This window comes from Sus scrofa, chromosome 3 (assembly GCF_054392235.1).
Source record: "Sus scrofa isolate SSC_HxYL_T2T_F1_AM1 chromosome 3, Sscrofa_HxYL_maternal_Yorkshire_Landrace_v2.0, whole genome shotgun sequence".
NCBI classification, from domain to species: Eukaryota; Metazoa; Chordata; class Mammalia; order Artiodactyla; family Suidae; genus Sus; species Sus scrofa.
This window is the reverse complement of record NC_139385.1, coordinates 83257568-83273836: the sequence shown is the minus strand read 5'-3', so window position 1 is coordinate 83273836 and position 16269 is coordinate 83257568. Positions and strand designations below refer to the sequence as shown.

The following is a 16269-nucleotide window of genomic DNA, read 5'->3' as shown; positions in this document are numbered from 1 at the left end:
GGGGCGTCTAGATTGCTTCTCCTCGGTTCTCCAAGTCCACAGGCCCCCACGGCAGCTCCAGGGGTTTGGGCCCTGCTCTGTGTCCAGGAAGACCCACCACTTGCCTATTGGTGTCCTTTCTCCTGTCCCTTCCGGAGAGGCCAGGGCTCTAGATTTATGCTTTGGCCTCTCCTGCCAGCTCCTCAGCATCAATGTCTGTTGCACCTTCTTTCTTGGGGACCATGCAGAGGGTACATCTAGGAAGCGCATGACCCTCACCTTAGATGGGAAGTGCTTTCTGTTGGCTCTGTTTTTACAAAAAAATTTTTTTGTGGCATAGGGAAGTTTCTGAGCCAGGGGTCAAATCAGAACTGCAGCTGCTGGCCTGCGCCATAGTCCCAGCCACACGGGATCCACGCCGCATCTGCGACCTACGCTGCAGCTTGCAGCAGCGCCGGATCCCTAACCCACTGAGCGAGGCCAGGGATCGAACCTGTGTCCTCACAGGCACTATGTCAGGTTCTTAACCTTCTGAGCCACAGTAGGAACTCCCTACTGGCTCCTTTTAGGGGGGTGTCTGGTGTGTTGATCTCTGCCCCAGCTTAGTGCTCCTTATCACTGACGGTGAACTTTCATCCTCCTTTCTCTCCCCCGTCCCCCGTATCCTGGATGCGAACTGTCCCGTGGCGTGGTCCAGGTGCAGGATACATCAGGGATCCTGGAAGAGGTGAGCTGCACCCTCACAGCTGTGGCCACTGGCTGGGGACTGGTGGGCAGGGACAGAGGGAAGGTGAAGGCCATGCCTTCCCAGATCCTGGTGCGCCAGTGTGCATCTGTCACATGGGCCCCTGTCTCGATTTCATTTCCTGCACTCTGCATGGATCCTGGGCTGCCTGGGTGTGTCCTGTGTGATTCTGGCCTTAGAAGGATGGCTGCTGTGTTGGAAGCCCCATTTACCCAGACCCCAGGGACAGCAATGCAGAGCCTCATCTGGCCGAGTACCAGGTGGCATGTTTTCAAGAATAAAATGTTCTTAAGGAGCCAGAGCAGTCAAGGAAGTCTTTCTGGCAGAGGAGAGACATTGTTGCAGTACTTAGGGAGAAGGTGGGGAACACGCCTTTGGTGCAGGTGATCAGGCACCAGTTTGGGGCTTGGCTTGTTTAGGGAACAGGGTGGGTCAGGGATTCCTAGGTTCTGGGAGAAGTTTGGGGTTTGCATCCGAAGGAGGCAAGGCTGTGCCCATTGCTGTGGGGGCTGAGTTGCGCGTTTCCTTACAGCCTCCTACGCATCTGTGAGCGGGGCCTTTGAGCGAGCGGGGCAGAGGCCTGGGCAGAGAGACAGGAAGGGGAGCCCTGGTCAGATGGGGGTTGGGAAAAGGGCAGCCACTTCCTGCCGCCAGGGAATCCCCAGGCTGGGAGCGGACACCGTTTGACATTTTCGGGGCAATTTGGACTTGAAGTGCAGGGTCAGGATGTGGGATCCGCAGGCCCCGCGCCCCTTACCTCACTTCCTTTAGCTCCCAGACCGAGGTGGGGTCCGCCAAGTGAGCTGGCCATAATTGCGCCTGACAGGCAGCCTCCTGCTTCTGGCTGCAGTTGCGAAAGACTGCCGATTTGGAAAGGGGCTCAGAGTCCCGTCCAGGGAAGCAGCACGGAGCCCTCTCTCTTGATTGAGAGCCCTCTGTGGCCAAAACCCACAGCCTGCTCTGAAGAAGACCCAGCCCAGGGATGAGTTATTAAAAAAAAGTTCAAATCCTTAATAACTGGATTTGTAATATATAACAGTGAAGGCTCAGATTCCAAGAGCAGGGATCTGGCTGCGGTCTTGTTGTCAGGAAGCAAATCAAAATCTGCAGCTCTGGGGCCAGACCCCAAAGAGGGCCAAGTGTCCTTCTGTAAGGCCGGCTGGCCACAGGCTGAGGCGGGTGTGGGTCGGCAGGGCCGGAGGGGAGCACGTCCCGGGGGGTGTGCTGGGCACAGGGCTGGGTTAGGCCAGCCTGTTCTAAGCGGCCCAGGCCCAGTGGGTTGAATGGAGTGTCAGCTGGTCCAGGGAACCACCCCAGAAGGTGATCTTGTGACCCCTTCATCCTCAGAGGGCTCCCGCCCCAGCCCTGGGGCCCAGAACCCCGCCACTTCCCCTGCACTGGAAGGTCAAAACTCAAGCCAAGGTCCTGGGTCCTGTTTGGTTTTAAGAATCCTTAGGGACGGGGTGGAGACAGGTTAGTCTTGCTGTTGTAACTGGTCCTGCAGGAAGCCTGACGCCTGAGCAGGATTTTTCTGTCTTCTTTGCCGTGGCCAAGCTCCAGCTTCTCGTATCCCCTCTTCAGCCCCCTCCAGGCTCCCTACCTGATCCCTGTGAAGAGGGCTCCAGCGGTCCTAGAGGGCTGTGAAACGTCAGGCCGGGAGCTCAGATTCTGGGCCACCGGAGAGGCGGCAGATGGGTGTGTTGGGAAGCTGTCTGGGGGCAGGGAGGGGTGGGTCGGGGAGTTGGGGGTTGGAGAGACCAGCGAGGAGGAGGCTTTTGAGACCTTTGTGGTGATGGGGGGCTGGCCCGAGAGGAGCAGAGGGGGCCAGATGACTGGATGGCATCTCCGGTGGGGGCTGCCTTCTGGCCAGTGCAGCCCACGCCTGCGCGGGAGCCAGTGTTGGTATCGGTGTTGGAAATGAGGTGAAAGGCATCTCTGCATGCTGAGGGCTCCCAGAGCAGATGGAGGACAGTGGGGATGGCTTCCTGGAGGAGGTGACTCTGAGCTCCCTCCAGGGGTCCAGGTGGCAGTGCTTTGGCTTGGGGGAGGGGCGTGTGTTGCTGCCTGGGGCCGGTTTGGTGGGCAATAAAATTTCCCCTCCTCCAGGCTTTTTGCCCATTTGGAGCATCCCTCATGGGGTGGCCGGGCGGGGGGCTCTTGGCGGGGAGGGGCGAATGTGGCTTTGTATCTTCGAGGCTCTGGTGTGTCTGGGAGACCTGGGTCCTCACAGAGGGTGACAGGGGAGGGGAGGGCTCCCTTCCCTGCCTGCTCCCAGCCTGTCCTCTGTCTGTTGCTTGCTGTTTTCCCCTCTTCCAGCTCGCCCTTCGCGTTTCCCTTTTCCTCTCTTTGCTCCTTGGCCCTGGCTCCCTCTCTCCCTCCTCCCCGCCTCTTCTGAGCCCTCTGTCTCGTTTCTTTTCCTTTTTGTCTGGAGAACAAAGGCGGCCTGCGCTGCCAAGGGGAATGAGTTCAAAGCAATGGCAATTTTAGATTTCCTGAGAAATGGAGAGTACACATGCACGTGTGCGTGTGTGCAAGTGTGTACACTCACCAGAGCACGCATGCGTATGCGTATGTATGCAAACACAGGCACGTGCAACAGAAGAGGTGGCAGCAGATTCTGTAATAATTGGGGGTTCCTAGGATGTGGAGCCTGGACAGAGGAAGACCCCATTTGGGGATCCTTTAGGTGGGAGCAGGGACTTGTGGTCCTGAGCATCCAAGGGGGCGTGGCTCTGAGCGTTGCCCTCGGTTCTGCCGCTCCTGTCCTCCTCCGCGAAGGGATTCCCAGCTAGGAGGGAGAGCGTGCTCTGTGGCTTTTTGGCTGTGAGTCGGGGGCCAACCAGATGTCACTTCAGCCCCTTCTTAATCCAGGCAACAGGCTCTGGTTTGTAGTCTGAGATGTGCACGAGGTACTCTCCCGCACCCCCAAATCCACTCGAAAGAAAAATGTGGTGTTTTGCAATCAGGAAAATAAGCCCAGTGGTCCCCCATCCCCCATCCCTCCCCCAAGGCTTTAATTTAAAACACTGTTTTTCCTGGGAAGTGTAATTAGAGCAGCATGTTGTTCCTAACGAGCTGGGTGGGGCAGGCAGACAGTGGAGCCCTCCCAGCCTGCCCGGCTGCCCCCGGGAAGCCAGGATCTGAGTGCCCAGAGGGTCCCCTAACTGTGCCCTGCTGGCTGAGGAGGGGGTCTGTGGGCTCCTGGTGGAAGAACTGACCTAGGTGGCTGGAGGGACCAGCTAGCACTTGTCCCTGTCCTGGGAGTGCATGTCTGTCTAGGGTGGTGGTCCCTAGGACTGGATGAGGAAGCTCCCCTCCATGGCTCAGGGCCTCAGTTCCCTGTACTGAACTGGCCAGCAGGACAGACAGACTAAAGGAGGTGGTTCTGCCCAGATTGGGGAGAGAGCCTCATTTGTCCTCGTGTCCTTGTCTTTTTTGTCTGAGTTACCTCAGTAATCACTCTGTCCCCTGTAGAACTTAGAACCTCATCAGTGTAGCAATCCCACATCTGTCCCATACTCCATTCAGGGTTGGGGGGAGGGGTGAGCATGGAAGGGGTGGGCAAATGTGCTTTCATGTCCCGAGCCCTCCCTTGAGCTCTGTGGTCCGCTAGGTCCCCCATCACACATAGGGCAGTGAACTGGGATGTCCCGGTGATGCTCCCAGCCTGGCAGTGCTGTCAGGGGTCACTGCAGCCCGCCCTCCACTGAGACTCACGCCCTTAGATGGGCTGGACCAGAAGGAAAATAAGATACTTGGGCCCAGGAGCTGTCTGGCTGGTGCCACAGGATCCCCGTGTATGAGATGTCAGAGACTAGTCAGGACCTTGGGAAACTGGGGCACAGGGTCACTCAGAGTAAGTTAGAGAGTAGGGTTGTAGGAAGTTTCTGGAATTTAAACTCGGCCCTGAAAGATGTGTTAGATTCTGGAAGATGGCAAGGGAAACCCTTTCAAACAGAGGAAGCCACGAGCAGGCACGGGTGAGGATGCCAGGACGAGGCTGGCACAGACCAGAGTGTTGGGAAGGACACGGGAGAGGGGGTTCATTGTCCACCCATCCCGGCCCCCATTCATCCCTCTGCCGTCCCTTCTTCCCTTCAATTACCCATTCAGAAACTTTTATTTGTCAGGCAGGGGATTCAGCAATGGTCCCTGAGTGCAGAATTGCTGGTTTAACGAGGGACACAAACAAATGAACGCATAGAAATGACACAGGGTGATGTGTCTTTCAGTGGGAGTGAGTCAAGTTGCAATGGGAACCATGGGGTGCTTAACTTAAACTCGGGGCTTCAGGGAAACCTCCACGTAGGAGGGTATCCAGATGAAGTGGGCAGAGGAGCACTTTAGAGAGAGGGACCAGCAAGCTCCAGCCTCACAGGTAAAGAGAGTGCGCTGCCACCTGCAACCTGCTGGTGCTCAGAAGGGCGGGTGTTGAGCATGTGCGAGGAGGTGACTCATTGATGCCCAGGGTCCCAGAGGAAAGTTACGTGGTAAGAGGTGAGACGAGAGGGGTCAGCCGGAGCTGGGAGATGAGGGATCTTGGAGCCACATCAAGGGATTTGGCCTTCATCCTGAGTGGGTGGGGAACCTTTGAATGGTTTTAAACAGAGTGACTTTTTTAGAGTTCCTTTTTTTTTTTTTTTTTTGGTCTTTTTTGTCTTTTTAGAGCCACACCTGCAGCACGTGGAGGTTCCCTGCCTAGGGGTTGAATTGGAGCTGTAGCTGCCGGCCACAGCCACAGCCACAGCAATGCGGGATCCGAGCCGCATCTGAGACCTACACCACAGCTCACGGCAATGCTGGATCCTTAACCCACTAAGCAAGGCCAGGGATCAAACCCACAACCTCATGGATACTAGTCGGGTGTGTTAACCACTGAACCATGACAGGAACTCCTAGAGTTCTTTTTTTTTTTTTTTAAATGTTTTTATTACAGTTGATTTACAATGTTCTGTCAATTTCTGCTATGTGGCAAAGTGACCCAGTAATACACACACAAACACACACACATATATATACACATACATACATTCTTTTTCTTACATTGTACTCCATCATGTTCCATCACAAGTGATTAGATGTAGTTCCCTGTGCTATATAGCAGGACCTCTGAGGTCTGTCTTAGAAAGCTCCCTCCTGGCCGCAGCATACCGCGTGCATTCATTGTTGAGGGGGAATGTGCAAAATTAGATGTGAGAGTCCTCTTAGGAGGGTGCTGGAGAATCCAGGCTCAAGAAGGTGGTGATCCAGAAAGAAGATAAGTGGGTGGGCACGAGAGAGGTTTAGGAGACAGACCCCTAAGGCTTGGGGATCAGCCAAAGGGGAGGAGGGCCCAGGGTGCTATGGTGCTTTTTGGCGCGGCTGTGGGAGTGGATGGTGGGGCTGGTTTCTGAGATGACGTGTGAAGAGAGCAGGTTTTGAGGGGCAACTTAGAGCATCTGGTTTGGAACAAGTTCAATGTGAGGGGCCAGGAGGACACAGGGATGCAGTAGTAGTAAGGTTGAGGACCTGGGGCTGGGGCTTAGGAGAGAGGTTTGGGAACAGAAAGCCTCCAAGAGGGCTGGGGGCAGAGGAAGAGGGGGAGGCTCCAAGGAGGTGCAGCAAACAGAGGGTAGAGGGGCCAGTGGTGTGTGTGGAACCAGAGAGATGATTTTAGGAAGGAGGTCAGTGTCACCTGGCCAGATGCTGCTGAGGGAAGGAGAGAGAGCCTTTCCTCTGGGTTGAGCTACAACAGGTTATGTTAATTTTGGAGAGAGGAGCCGGGGACAGAGCAGAGTGCACAGGGCAGGGAGCAGCAGGGGATGGAGGCAATCCTTTTCAGGAAGAGAGAGAGGAGGCTGCTGGAGAGGACATGGAGAGAAGGCGTGGATGGACCTGAGAGACCCTTTCAAGTGGGGAAGGAAAAAAATCCAGCAGATAGCGTGGCCAGCTGGGGGAAGACTGGATGAGGCCGGGTGGGGAGTCAGAGTGTGTGGAGGCATAGATGCTCAGAGAAAACAAGAGGTACTTACGGGCGGTGAGGCTGTGTGCAGGGGGGAGGGGACAGAGGACCGCCGTGGTGGCAGCTGGCAGTGGAGGGGGATCCCCCCACCCCACAGAGGCAGGGATTCTGGGGAGTGGCAACAAAGGGCAGGGAGCAAGGATGTCTGGGCCCCCCGAGGACAACATGGCGGATGGCCCTGGGGTGAGAATGGGGGCCTGGTGCCCTGGAAGCTAACCGCTCTCTCTGCTTGTTTCTCCTTTCTGCCTCGGCCGGGTCTGGCACTCCGCAGCTGTGTGCACCTGCCTTCTTCCTCCAGGGCCTCATGCAAACGGTACTGGGGCCCAGTCTCCTCCACGTTCTTGTTCCCCGTCCTCCTCCATAAGCAGGTTCCCGAGGTGGGAAGCCTGGGCCTCCGCAGAGAGAAATGTCCTCACGGGGAACTCAAGGGAGCCCCGGGGGAAGGTGGGCTATGGAAGTGAGGGACATAACGGAATCCAAGCGACACTGTCCAGAGTTTGCAGGTCTGGAGAGGAATGTTCTGGGGGGAATATGATCATGAGCTTTCCTGGGTGATTTCAGGGGAACATCACAACGACGTGAGGAAGGCTTGGTCTTTCTGCCTCCCTTCCCAGGAGCCTGGGGCCGTTCTGTCCATGACCTCTTCTGCGTGTCCCTTTTGTCTTGTCCGCTTGTGGCTCTGGGCCCACGGAGGGCTCGGCATCAACCTTGAGCAGGCCATGAGCAGGCCATCCAGGCATTCTCTTTCTGTTAAAGAGGCCACCCCTGTTTCACCCCCGCCGCAGAGGTGGCCTTGGAGTGCCAAGGGTGGACGCCAAGAGAGGCATCCGCATAGCAGCCAGGCCACTGCAGGCTCTGCCTCCACCCTCCAGATGCACCGTTCATGTGCACCGCCCCTCCCGGAGTTGTGCCCATCACAGCCCTGCTCATCATTCTTCCTCCTGACGGGGTCTGTCGCTCAGCCAGTCTAATGATGCTCCCTACCTCCTGTCACCTGCATGGTGGGTCTCGAGGAAGAGGATGCATGCCTGCACGTTGTGCCCTAGTGATGTAGGGCTATGGAAGCATCTTGTTCTGAAATGCTTCCAATGGCTCAGCTTTCCTCAAGTCAGTCTGGGGGATCCACGACGACACTAATGGTCAAAAACAGTGGCACCGACAACAATACGGTGATCGTTATAGTCATTGCCCTTTCTTAAGCACTTCCCTTGTGCCAGAACTCTTTATGTATGTTCTCTTTTAAAATTCTCAGAGCTATTTTGTAAGGGTATTGTTATCCCGGATCTCATGGGGGGCCGGGGGACTGAGTCACAGAGCTTGAGTAATTTGCCCAAGGTCAAGCAGCTAGGAAGCTGCTGTTTAAGGTTAGAACTAGAACCGAGGTCTGATTTGATTGTGGAGATGAGTTTCTTACTACCACTGGTCATGGAAGGAAGAGCATCATCAGTGTGTCATGGGACAGGAGTGACAGCTGGGGTTGGTGGTGAGGTGATGAGGCAGAAGTGTTTCGATGCACCAGCTGCTCCCACCCTCTACGTCAGAGCATCTGTAGACGGATGCACCATGCTTTAGAAAGAACCCAGAGGAAGTCACTCAGAGGATTAATCCAGTGGTTCCATTGCTTTTTAGGCAAGCTCTGTAAAGCATCCAGCACAGCCCTTCTATTTCTAATGAACATTTCCTGAGTGTCAGGGCCTCTGTGTGTGGATGTACAGGTTGTGCACTGTGTAAGAGCTTCCTAGCTGCTTGACCTAGGGGCATGCAATTTTCAGGGAAGACATCATGTATTTGAATTTATTACAACCATTTCCCAGTAGGTGGCAGTAAAGTGTCTTGTTCCAATAAGCCGGTTAAATATGATGCTTTTCTGACATGGAAGTGAGTTTTAAGAAAGGGACATCTTTCTCTAATTGTCACAGAAGTGCCACGTGGGCTAGATGGCCTATTAAGAGCTTACACGAACCAGGCACTCTGGTTAAAGTTAAATGTTTTAGTAACTTCTTCCAGCCTCATATTAACCTTTAGAAGTCGATACTTTTTAATAACCATTTTTTTTTTTTTTTTTTGGCTGCCCTGTGGGATGTGGAGTTCCTGGGCCAGGGATCAGATCCGAGCCGGAGTTATGACCTGTGCCTCAGCTGTGGCAATGCCAGATCCCTAACCCTCTGTGCTGGGCTGAGGATCGAACCTGCGTCCCAGTGCTGCAGAGACACGGCCAATTCCCTGTGCCACAGTGGGGACACTTTTAATAGCCATTTTATTGATGAACAAGTTGATCCATGGAGAAGTGAAATAGCTCAAAGTGATAGAGTCAGGATTCGTACCCAGAGCCTGCATTCCTAACCCCTCTTAGACTTGGTAGTTGTCTCCCCCAAGGTTATACCTGCCTCCATTGTCCCACCTGCCTCCCCATGTATTTCTTCTGGATTTTTGCCCAAGTCTTTTTGGCAAACCCATAGCAGGCAGAGTTGACACCGGCCGTGCTCATCTCTGGTCTGTGGTATGGAGGAGCCTCGCAGTAGGCCCTTGGGTGCCTGTGGAAGGGGGCATCTGTAACCCCTTCTCTTGTGGGTAAATACCCCTTCGCAGTACAAGTGTTCTGTCCTCCTGGTGGACAGGCGTGAGTACGGGGCTGGCAGGCATCTGTGGGTGTGGGGGCTGGAGACGGAACACCAGGGCTATACTCGCTGTAGGCTGAGAGGGGGGTCTGAGCCAAGGCAGGCAGGTGGGCACGTGGTCCTCTCTGAGACTGAGGGGGACTGAAGCGGGTGTGTGTGTGTGTGTGTGTGTGTGTGTGCATTATGTGTTTGGGGGCTGGAGGTGGGGACACCCTGAGCAGCTCACTGATGGAGGGGTGGCTGGGGTTCATCTGAAACACCCTGGGCCAAGGTGCTGGAATTGTGATGCTTGAGAAGACAGTGCTGGGAGCTGACTTAGCTCTCGCTTCTGTCTGCCCCTTTGCTCACTTCTGTGTCCTCGCCTCTCTGTGTCTTTGTCTCTCCACACATGTCCCTCTTTCCATCCCATCTGGCCTCCTTCCTTGTCTTCCTCCCACCTTTGTCCCCGTTCTACCTGCGTCCCCTGCAGTCGGAGGACACGGACCTGCCCTACCCGCCACCCCAGAGGGAGGCCAACATCTACATGGTCCCCCAGAACATCAAGCCGGTTCTCCAGCGAACAGCCATCGAGGTGGGCCTGCCCCTGGGGGGAGGATGACGGGGGGTAGCCAGGTCCTTCCCCTTCCAGGCTCAGCCTTTCCTGGGGTGTATTCAGCTACTGTCGTCACTCTGTGTCCCCAGATCCTGGCATGGGGGCTTCGGAACATGAAGAGTTACCAGCTGGCCAGTGTGTCTTCCCCCAGCCTGGTGGTGGAGTGCGGGGGCCAGACGGTGCAGTCCTGTGTCATCAAGAACCTCCGGAAGAACCCCAACTTCGACATTTGCACCCTCTTCATGGAAGTGGTGAGCCTGGCCTCCCTGCGGTCCCCTCCCTGAGTCCTGGAGGCTAGAATGTCCCCTCAGCTCCAGGCAGCCTGGGGTCCAGCTCCCTGTGGGATTCTGGGGAGGTCTCGGCAGCACCTCCCTGAGAACAGGGAGGAAATACTCCCTCTCGCCTATTGGAGAAGTGAAGCCTGTGAGCATCACGGAGGGGGCTAACCTGCTCTCCCCCGATCCAGAGTCCACAGATGTCCCAGGACCCGTCCATGGCTGCTTCCCCCGAGCCCTGCCTGGGCTCTGATCTTCCCGGACCTGGTCCTCCCCCAGCCTGGGCCCCCAAGGAGGGCCTCCCCATCTGCAGCCCCCAGGCCCCAGCCCTCTCCAGCTCCCTGAGCTGCCCAGGCCTAGTGGCCAGAGCAAGGCCAGTCTGAGGAAAGGAAAATGGTTTGCAAGATGAAAGCGCTATAGACATTCCAGGCCCAGTGGCTGTCAACAGGAGCCTCCTCTTGGCTGAGCCAGAGCCGCCACCGAAGGAGAGCATATAAATTATTTCAAGTTGTGTTCAAAGTGCTTTTGGGGTTAGGGGGATAAGAATCTGGGCCTGGAAGCCGATTCTTGAGGATCCACTTGGGGGGAACTGTCTGCGAGAAATGTTGAGTCCAGGGCCAACTTCTCCCTTCTCCCCTTCCCCAGCCAGCGAGGGCTCAGGGAAAGGAGGCTTGTTTTCACTTCGCGCTGAGCTGGATGTGGTTGGAAGGTGAAGCTGGGAGGGGAAAGGCGGCCTCCACATACAGCATTCAAGAGGCGGGCAGAGGAGGTGTGATGCCTCTGCTCCACCGGCCCGCTCCTGGGCTCGGCCACCTGCCCCTTGGGATTTACGGCTGTTGGGGGTTGTGTGTGGGTTTAGAGTCATTTTTCTGCTCCTTGGACTTGCCCTGGGAAGAAGGGCTCCCCTCCCTCTGAGACCTCGCAGAGGTGAGGTCGGGCCGCTGCCCAGAGCTTCCCTCCGCGTCCACCCAGATGCTGCCCCGGGAAGATCTCTACTGTCCCCCCATCGTGGTCAAGGTCATTGATAACCGGCAGTTTGGCCGCCGGCCTGTGGTGGGCCAGTGTACCATCCGCTCCCTGGAGAGCTTCCTGTGTGACCCTTACTCAGAGGAGAGTCCGTCCCCACAGGGCGGCCCAGGTAGCGGAGGGGCTGTTGATGGGGGTGGGGGGGCAATAAGAGGGGGGTGGGCAGGCAGAATTTCCAGCTCAGGTGGGTCCTGAAGCTCTTCTCTTACTGGGAGCTGAGCGAGAAGCGGCTTCTGCCAGGCCGAATTTGTCTTCCTCAGGGCATTGCTGGGCCCTGGGCCGGGCATACTGGGGGGCGGGGAGGGGGGTTGATGCTGAGGTGGGAAGTGATACAGAAAAGCCTGAGGGGGCAGAGGGTGCTGGGATTGATGGGTTGAGGAGAGAGAAGGAGAGACAGGGAGACAGGAGAAAGATGGGCGGGAGCAAGAGGAGGACCCAGAGTGAGAAGTACGGTGAGAGTGAGGTCTTGCAGCTCTGGAGGGACGAGCCCCCTGCACGAGCGAGCCCGCTCTCAAGCCTGGACCCTGCCCCCCCCCCCACAGATGACGTGAGCTTGCTCAGTCCTGGGGAAGACGTGCTGATTGACATCGACGACAAGGAACCCCTCATCCCCATCCAGGTAGGGACCCCTGGGGAGGGTCTGCAGCTCGGCCGAGGGCTGGCGTGCCTGTCCTCTTTCTTATCCTTCCCTTTCCTTATCACACAGCCTCTCTAAGACATCTCTCTCTGAAGCCTGGTGGCCAGATACCTTGCAGGTGGAGGGACCCAGACAGGAGCTTTCAGTCTGGTTGGGAGCAGGGTGGGGGGTTGGGGGGCAAGCTGTGTGTGGTCTTCTGAGCAAGACCTAATCATTTTCCGGAAGCATTTGAGAAAAACGGCCCCTCCACTTTAAGGGCTGTGTTAAGGGCTTTTCCCTGGAGGTGACCCAGGAAATCGGGGTTGGGGGAGCAAATGAGAGAGGAGGAGGACAGGGGAGGGAGTGACTGGCAGTGTCTGGGTGCCCCAGCCCGACTAGTTCCCTCTTTGTGCATAGATTCATCTATTAGGTTGTGCTGCAAGATACCTTGGAGGCAGCGCCAAGGAGGGGTCTGTGTCTAAGCCATTAGCCCCTTCACCCCATTCCCTCCACCTGCAGGAAAGGAAGGGGCGCAGGAGAGGGGCCATACTGCAGGGCAGTCCGACTCCGCCCGCAGGTGTGTGTTCTGCAACCAGGCGAGCTAGTGACCCAGAAGCCAGTGCCAAACAGCCAGGCAGGTCTGTGGCATCTCGTCCAGAGGGGGGAGTGCTCGCCCCACCTTGGGCCCTGGGGTGGCTCTGAGTCCTACACGGCTGTGACCACCCAGTCCTTCTCGCAGTGAAAATGGACAACGGTCTCACTCTGAGCATCAGCCTTGAATAGCTCTGTTCCAGGTTGTCACCCTCCTCTTGGCTTTGTTTGATTTGGGCCACACCTCGGCACCTGGGACTCCCAGAGCTTCTGGGCTGCCCAGAGGTAGAGCCTCCCCACCTACAAGGACAGCACTGCATCCTCAGGCCCATGGCATGTTTATTCACTAGGGAGGGTGTGGCCTTTAGGAAGGGTTCTATTTTTTTTTTTTTTTAAAGCGTCAGTCAAATATTAGCCTTGAAAGCATGAGAACAAACTGGGGTGCTGGGTTGGACTGGGCTGGGATGTGTTTATGGGGGCTTCCCTCTGACATTTAGGGCTGATTTCTGCTTCTTTCCCATGCAATCATCTCTTTCATCTTCCTGCCACTTCCAAGGGGACATCGGTGGTGTTCTGCCCTGGGCCTCACTGCGGCCGAGACAAGAGGCCTTGCTTCATAGTTTCACTAGTGCTGAGAGTCCTTAGAAATCTCCAGTCATGGAGTTCCCGTCGTGGCGCAGTGGTTAACGAATCCGACTAGGAACCATGAGGTTGCGGGTTCGGTCCCTGCCCTTGCTCAGTGGGTTAACGATCCGGCGTTGCCGTGAGCTGTGATGTAGGTTGCAGACGCGGCTCGGATCCTGCGTTGCTGTGGCCCTGGTGTAGGCCAGTGGCTACAGCTCCGATTCGACCCCTAGCCTGGGAACCTCCATATGCCGCAGGAGCGGCCCAAGAAATAGCAAAAAAAAGACAAAAAAAAAAAAAAAAAAAAGAAATCTCCAGTCTCCATTTCTCCCACCTCCACGGTTCTCCAGCCCCACCAGCCTTTTCGCTGGGGACAGCTCTGGTCAGCTCCTGGTTATTCTTTAACGCTCAGCCTAGCTGAGGTCCCCTGCTTCCAGGATTCTGCCCTGGCTCCTCTATCTGCCTTTGCCTTAAGTCCTGCTGTCTCCGTAAGTGTCAGCACCTTTCCTAGACTAGGCTCAGGGCAGTGACTGGGGCCCGTTCCTCTCTGCGTCCTCGGTGATCAGCACAGGGCCTGGCTTAGAGGAGGCATTTTGAGGAAAGTCTGCCTGGATGGATGGGTGGGTGAACAGATGAATGGATGGACAGATGGACAGATGGATGAGTGGATGGGTGAGGGGTGAGCGGGTAGATTTCCTGCCTGCTCTCTATAGGGGTCCTAGGAGGAATTTCTCTTGACCGGGGAAACCCAAGTGGAAATTTCATCAGCTCCGCTCAAGCCTAGCGCCTTCTGGCCTGGGTGGAGGTTTGTAGCTGAATGAGGCGGAGAATTAGCCCCAAGCTCCAGGCGCCCAGGGCTGGCTCGCGCTTCTGCCCTCAGCGGGCTGTCTGAGTCTGTGCAGGGAAGCACAGGGCTGGCCCAGCAGGATTTCCGTTCTGTGTGCACTGCCCTCAAAATGTCTACAGACTCAGATGGGGAGGGACTGTTTTGGGTCCTGCTGGCTACCAGCACAGTGGGAGGCAGACGGCGAGGAGGCCCCGTCTGGACGTTCTCCTGGCGTTGACAAGAGTGAACCGGGGCTGAGGTCTGAGGCGGAGCAGGGTCTGCGCTGTTTGTGGGAGCACCCGGTCACTCTGGCTAGCGGCGCCTGCCAGCAGAGGGTGGGGATGGGAAGCCGGGGTGCGGGCTGGTGGAGGCATGGCTGCAAGGCTGGGCCTGGGCTCGCAGGGCCTTAAAAGTCAGCAGGGAGGCGAGGCAGTGAGATCTGCCTGTTCTGATGGAGGGGGTTTGGACCCTCCCCTCACTGAGCTCCCTGTCTGATGGAGGAGACATAACCTTATTCTCCGGGAGTCCCGAGGCCCGCAGGGCCACCAGTCCTGGTCTCCAGGAAACCCTGGCCCTGATGAGGTCTAGTGGAGGCTTTAGCAAAAGTGATTTTATATTGAGCTTTTCCTTGAGATCATTGATCCAATTTGGCTGTTCCAGGAAATCTTTCCCTTACCCTGTCTCTCTCTTGAGCAGGACTTGGGAGGACCAGGTACCCTAGAGCTGATCCAGGAGGCTGTGGGCTCCAGTTCCAAAGGTTTGCCTTTTGCCAGATGGTTCTGGCTGGGCTCCTGCCCTTCTCCGCTCCCCCAGTGCAGATAGGATGCAGGGCCCTGGCCTCCTCCGGGGACCGGAGGCACAAGAAGTCTGGCAGAATTTGGATTTTGCTGGCTCCTGTTTGTCCAGCCCATGTCTCTAGGCCGCCTGCATCATTCCCATTGCGATGGCCTCCGGCGCGGCGCTCGCCAGCTCTGGCTGCGGCCCCAGCAGAAGGCTCCTCCCAGCTACCAGCGCACTCTTGCCAGATCCAGCTTCTCTCTCATTCTCTCCCATCTCCTTGCTCCGTTGCCCCTTCTCTGCTGAAGAACCTTCTCCCTATCATCTGTCCAATTCCTGGGGTGAGCTGCTACGCAGGAGAAAATGTCACCCCAGATTTTTTCTGATGCTCCGGTCGTTGGGCTGACAACCACGGCCAGGTGTTGCACGGGTTTCTAGAAATGTGTTGGTGTCTGCCAAGAGTGAACAGTTCCAGAGATGATCTGAAATGGTTGTATGAGGCAGATCTGCTCACTCGGCCTTCCTGGGCTCGGTGAAGAGGGTCCCTAGTGGTGGGTCCCTGGGCCTCCTGGACTCGTCTCCTTGATGGGGGAGCTGGGATGCGAGGAGCTTCACACACTAACCCCGCAGGGTGTCCTCGGTCTGTGAGGCCGTCCTTTGCGCAGATTTTAGAGCCATAGCCCAGGGATGAGGTAGTTGGATGTACTTGTGGTGTGTGTGCACGTGAGTGTGTATGAGAGGTGGGGGAGGTTGGGAGCAGATGGCTGTGCAATCTCAGGGGTGCTGCTGCAGAAATCGTGGCCTTGATGTCTAACTTTCTGAGGGGGAGGCCTGGGGAGGTCCTCAGATTCAGGGGGGGAGTGCCCAGAGGTTCTTCATTCCCTCTCGTGCTCTGCTAGAAATAAAGGATAGATCCCTTTTTCTCTGATTAGAACTAAATGTTCATTACACAAAGTCTGGAAAATCTAGAAAAATAAGGAGCCAATAGGTATTGCCTCCAACCAGGAACACAGTGTGAATGAACTGCTGCCAGAGGGTCCTTGATCCCTCCCTGTCCCCCAGGGGCTTCTCTGTCTTCTCTCCTTCTGCCTCTGAGTGTGAATTGGACTCTCTTTCTGTCTTTAAAACAGAATAGGGTTCTTTGTCTCCTAAGCTGGGTTTTGGCATCCTGATGATGAAGGGGGGGGGGAGAGAAGCAGAGCAGGAACACACCCGGCCCATGCTCCCCACCCCCACCATTGCCTAGAGGGCCTTGAGGCTCAGAGTGGAGGTGGAGCCCCCCCCCCCCCCAATGATACCACCTTCAGGCACTAAGATGTGCCTGGAGCCATGGGTCAGGGATCGCTCTTGCCTATCATTCTGAGGTACCACCTGGGCTAGGGGTTCCCTCTTGAGGTCTCCAGAGAGGGAGCATGGGGAGCATGTGTGTAGTAAGGAGGGAGAAAGAGGAGGCGAGCTCTTGGGAAGCCCCCCCTCTGGCTGGCAAAGGGGGAGAGGGATGTGGCAGATCCAGATGAGATGATCCAAGTGATGCTGGAGCGACGAATGCTGGGTTCGCAAGGACACCGAGATCGCGGACTCTGGGCCCTGCCAGGTCAG

General features: G+C 56.4%; 1 protein-coding gene across 38 annotated transcripts in view; it reads left to right on the top strand.

Moving 5' to 3' along the window:
* Positions 1-16269, top strand: part of DYSF (dysferlin) — a 227193-nt gene that overhangs the window by 144964 nt on the left and 65960 nt on the right. For 23 of the 38 annotated variants that reach the window (XR_014841703.1, XR_014841702.1, XR_014841704.1 and 20 more), the window contains 5 exons: positions 677-706; positions 9813-9914; positions 10025-10186; positions 11183-11348; positions 11779-11855. Coding sequence is in view for 35 of the 38 variants with exons in the window: in XM_085018953.1 (XP_084875079.1) it covers positions 677-706; positions 9813-9914; positions 10025-10186; positions 11183-11348; positions 11779-11855 (537 nt within the window). In the remaining 3 variants the exon portion in view is untranslated. Of the gene's footprint in view, positions 1-676; positions 707-6996; positions 7039-9812; positions 9915-10024; positions 10187-11182; positions 11349-11778; positions 11856-16269 lie in introns of all 38 variants that reach the window. The other 15 variants (XM_085018943.1, XM_085018946.1, XM_085018936.1 and 12 more) reach the window with 1 other exon arrangement.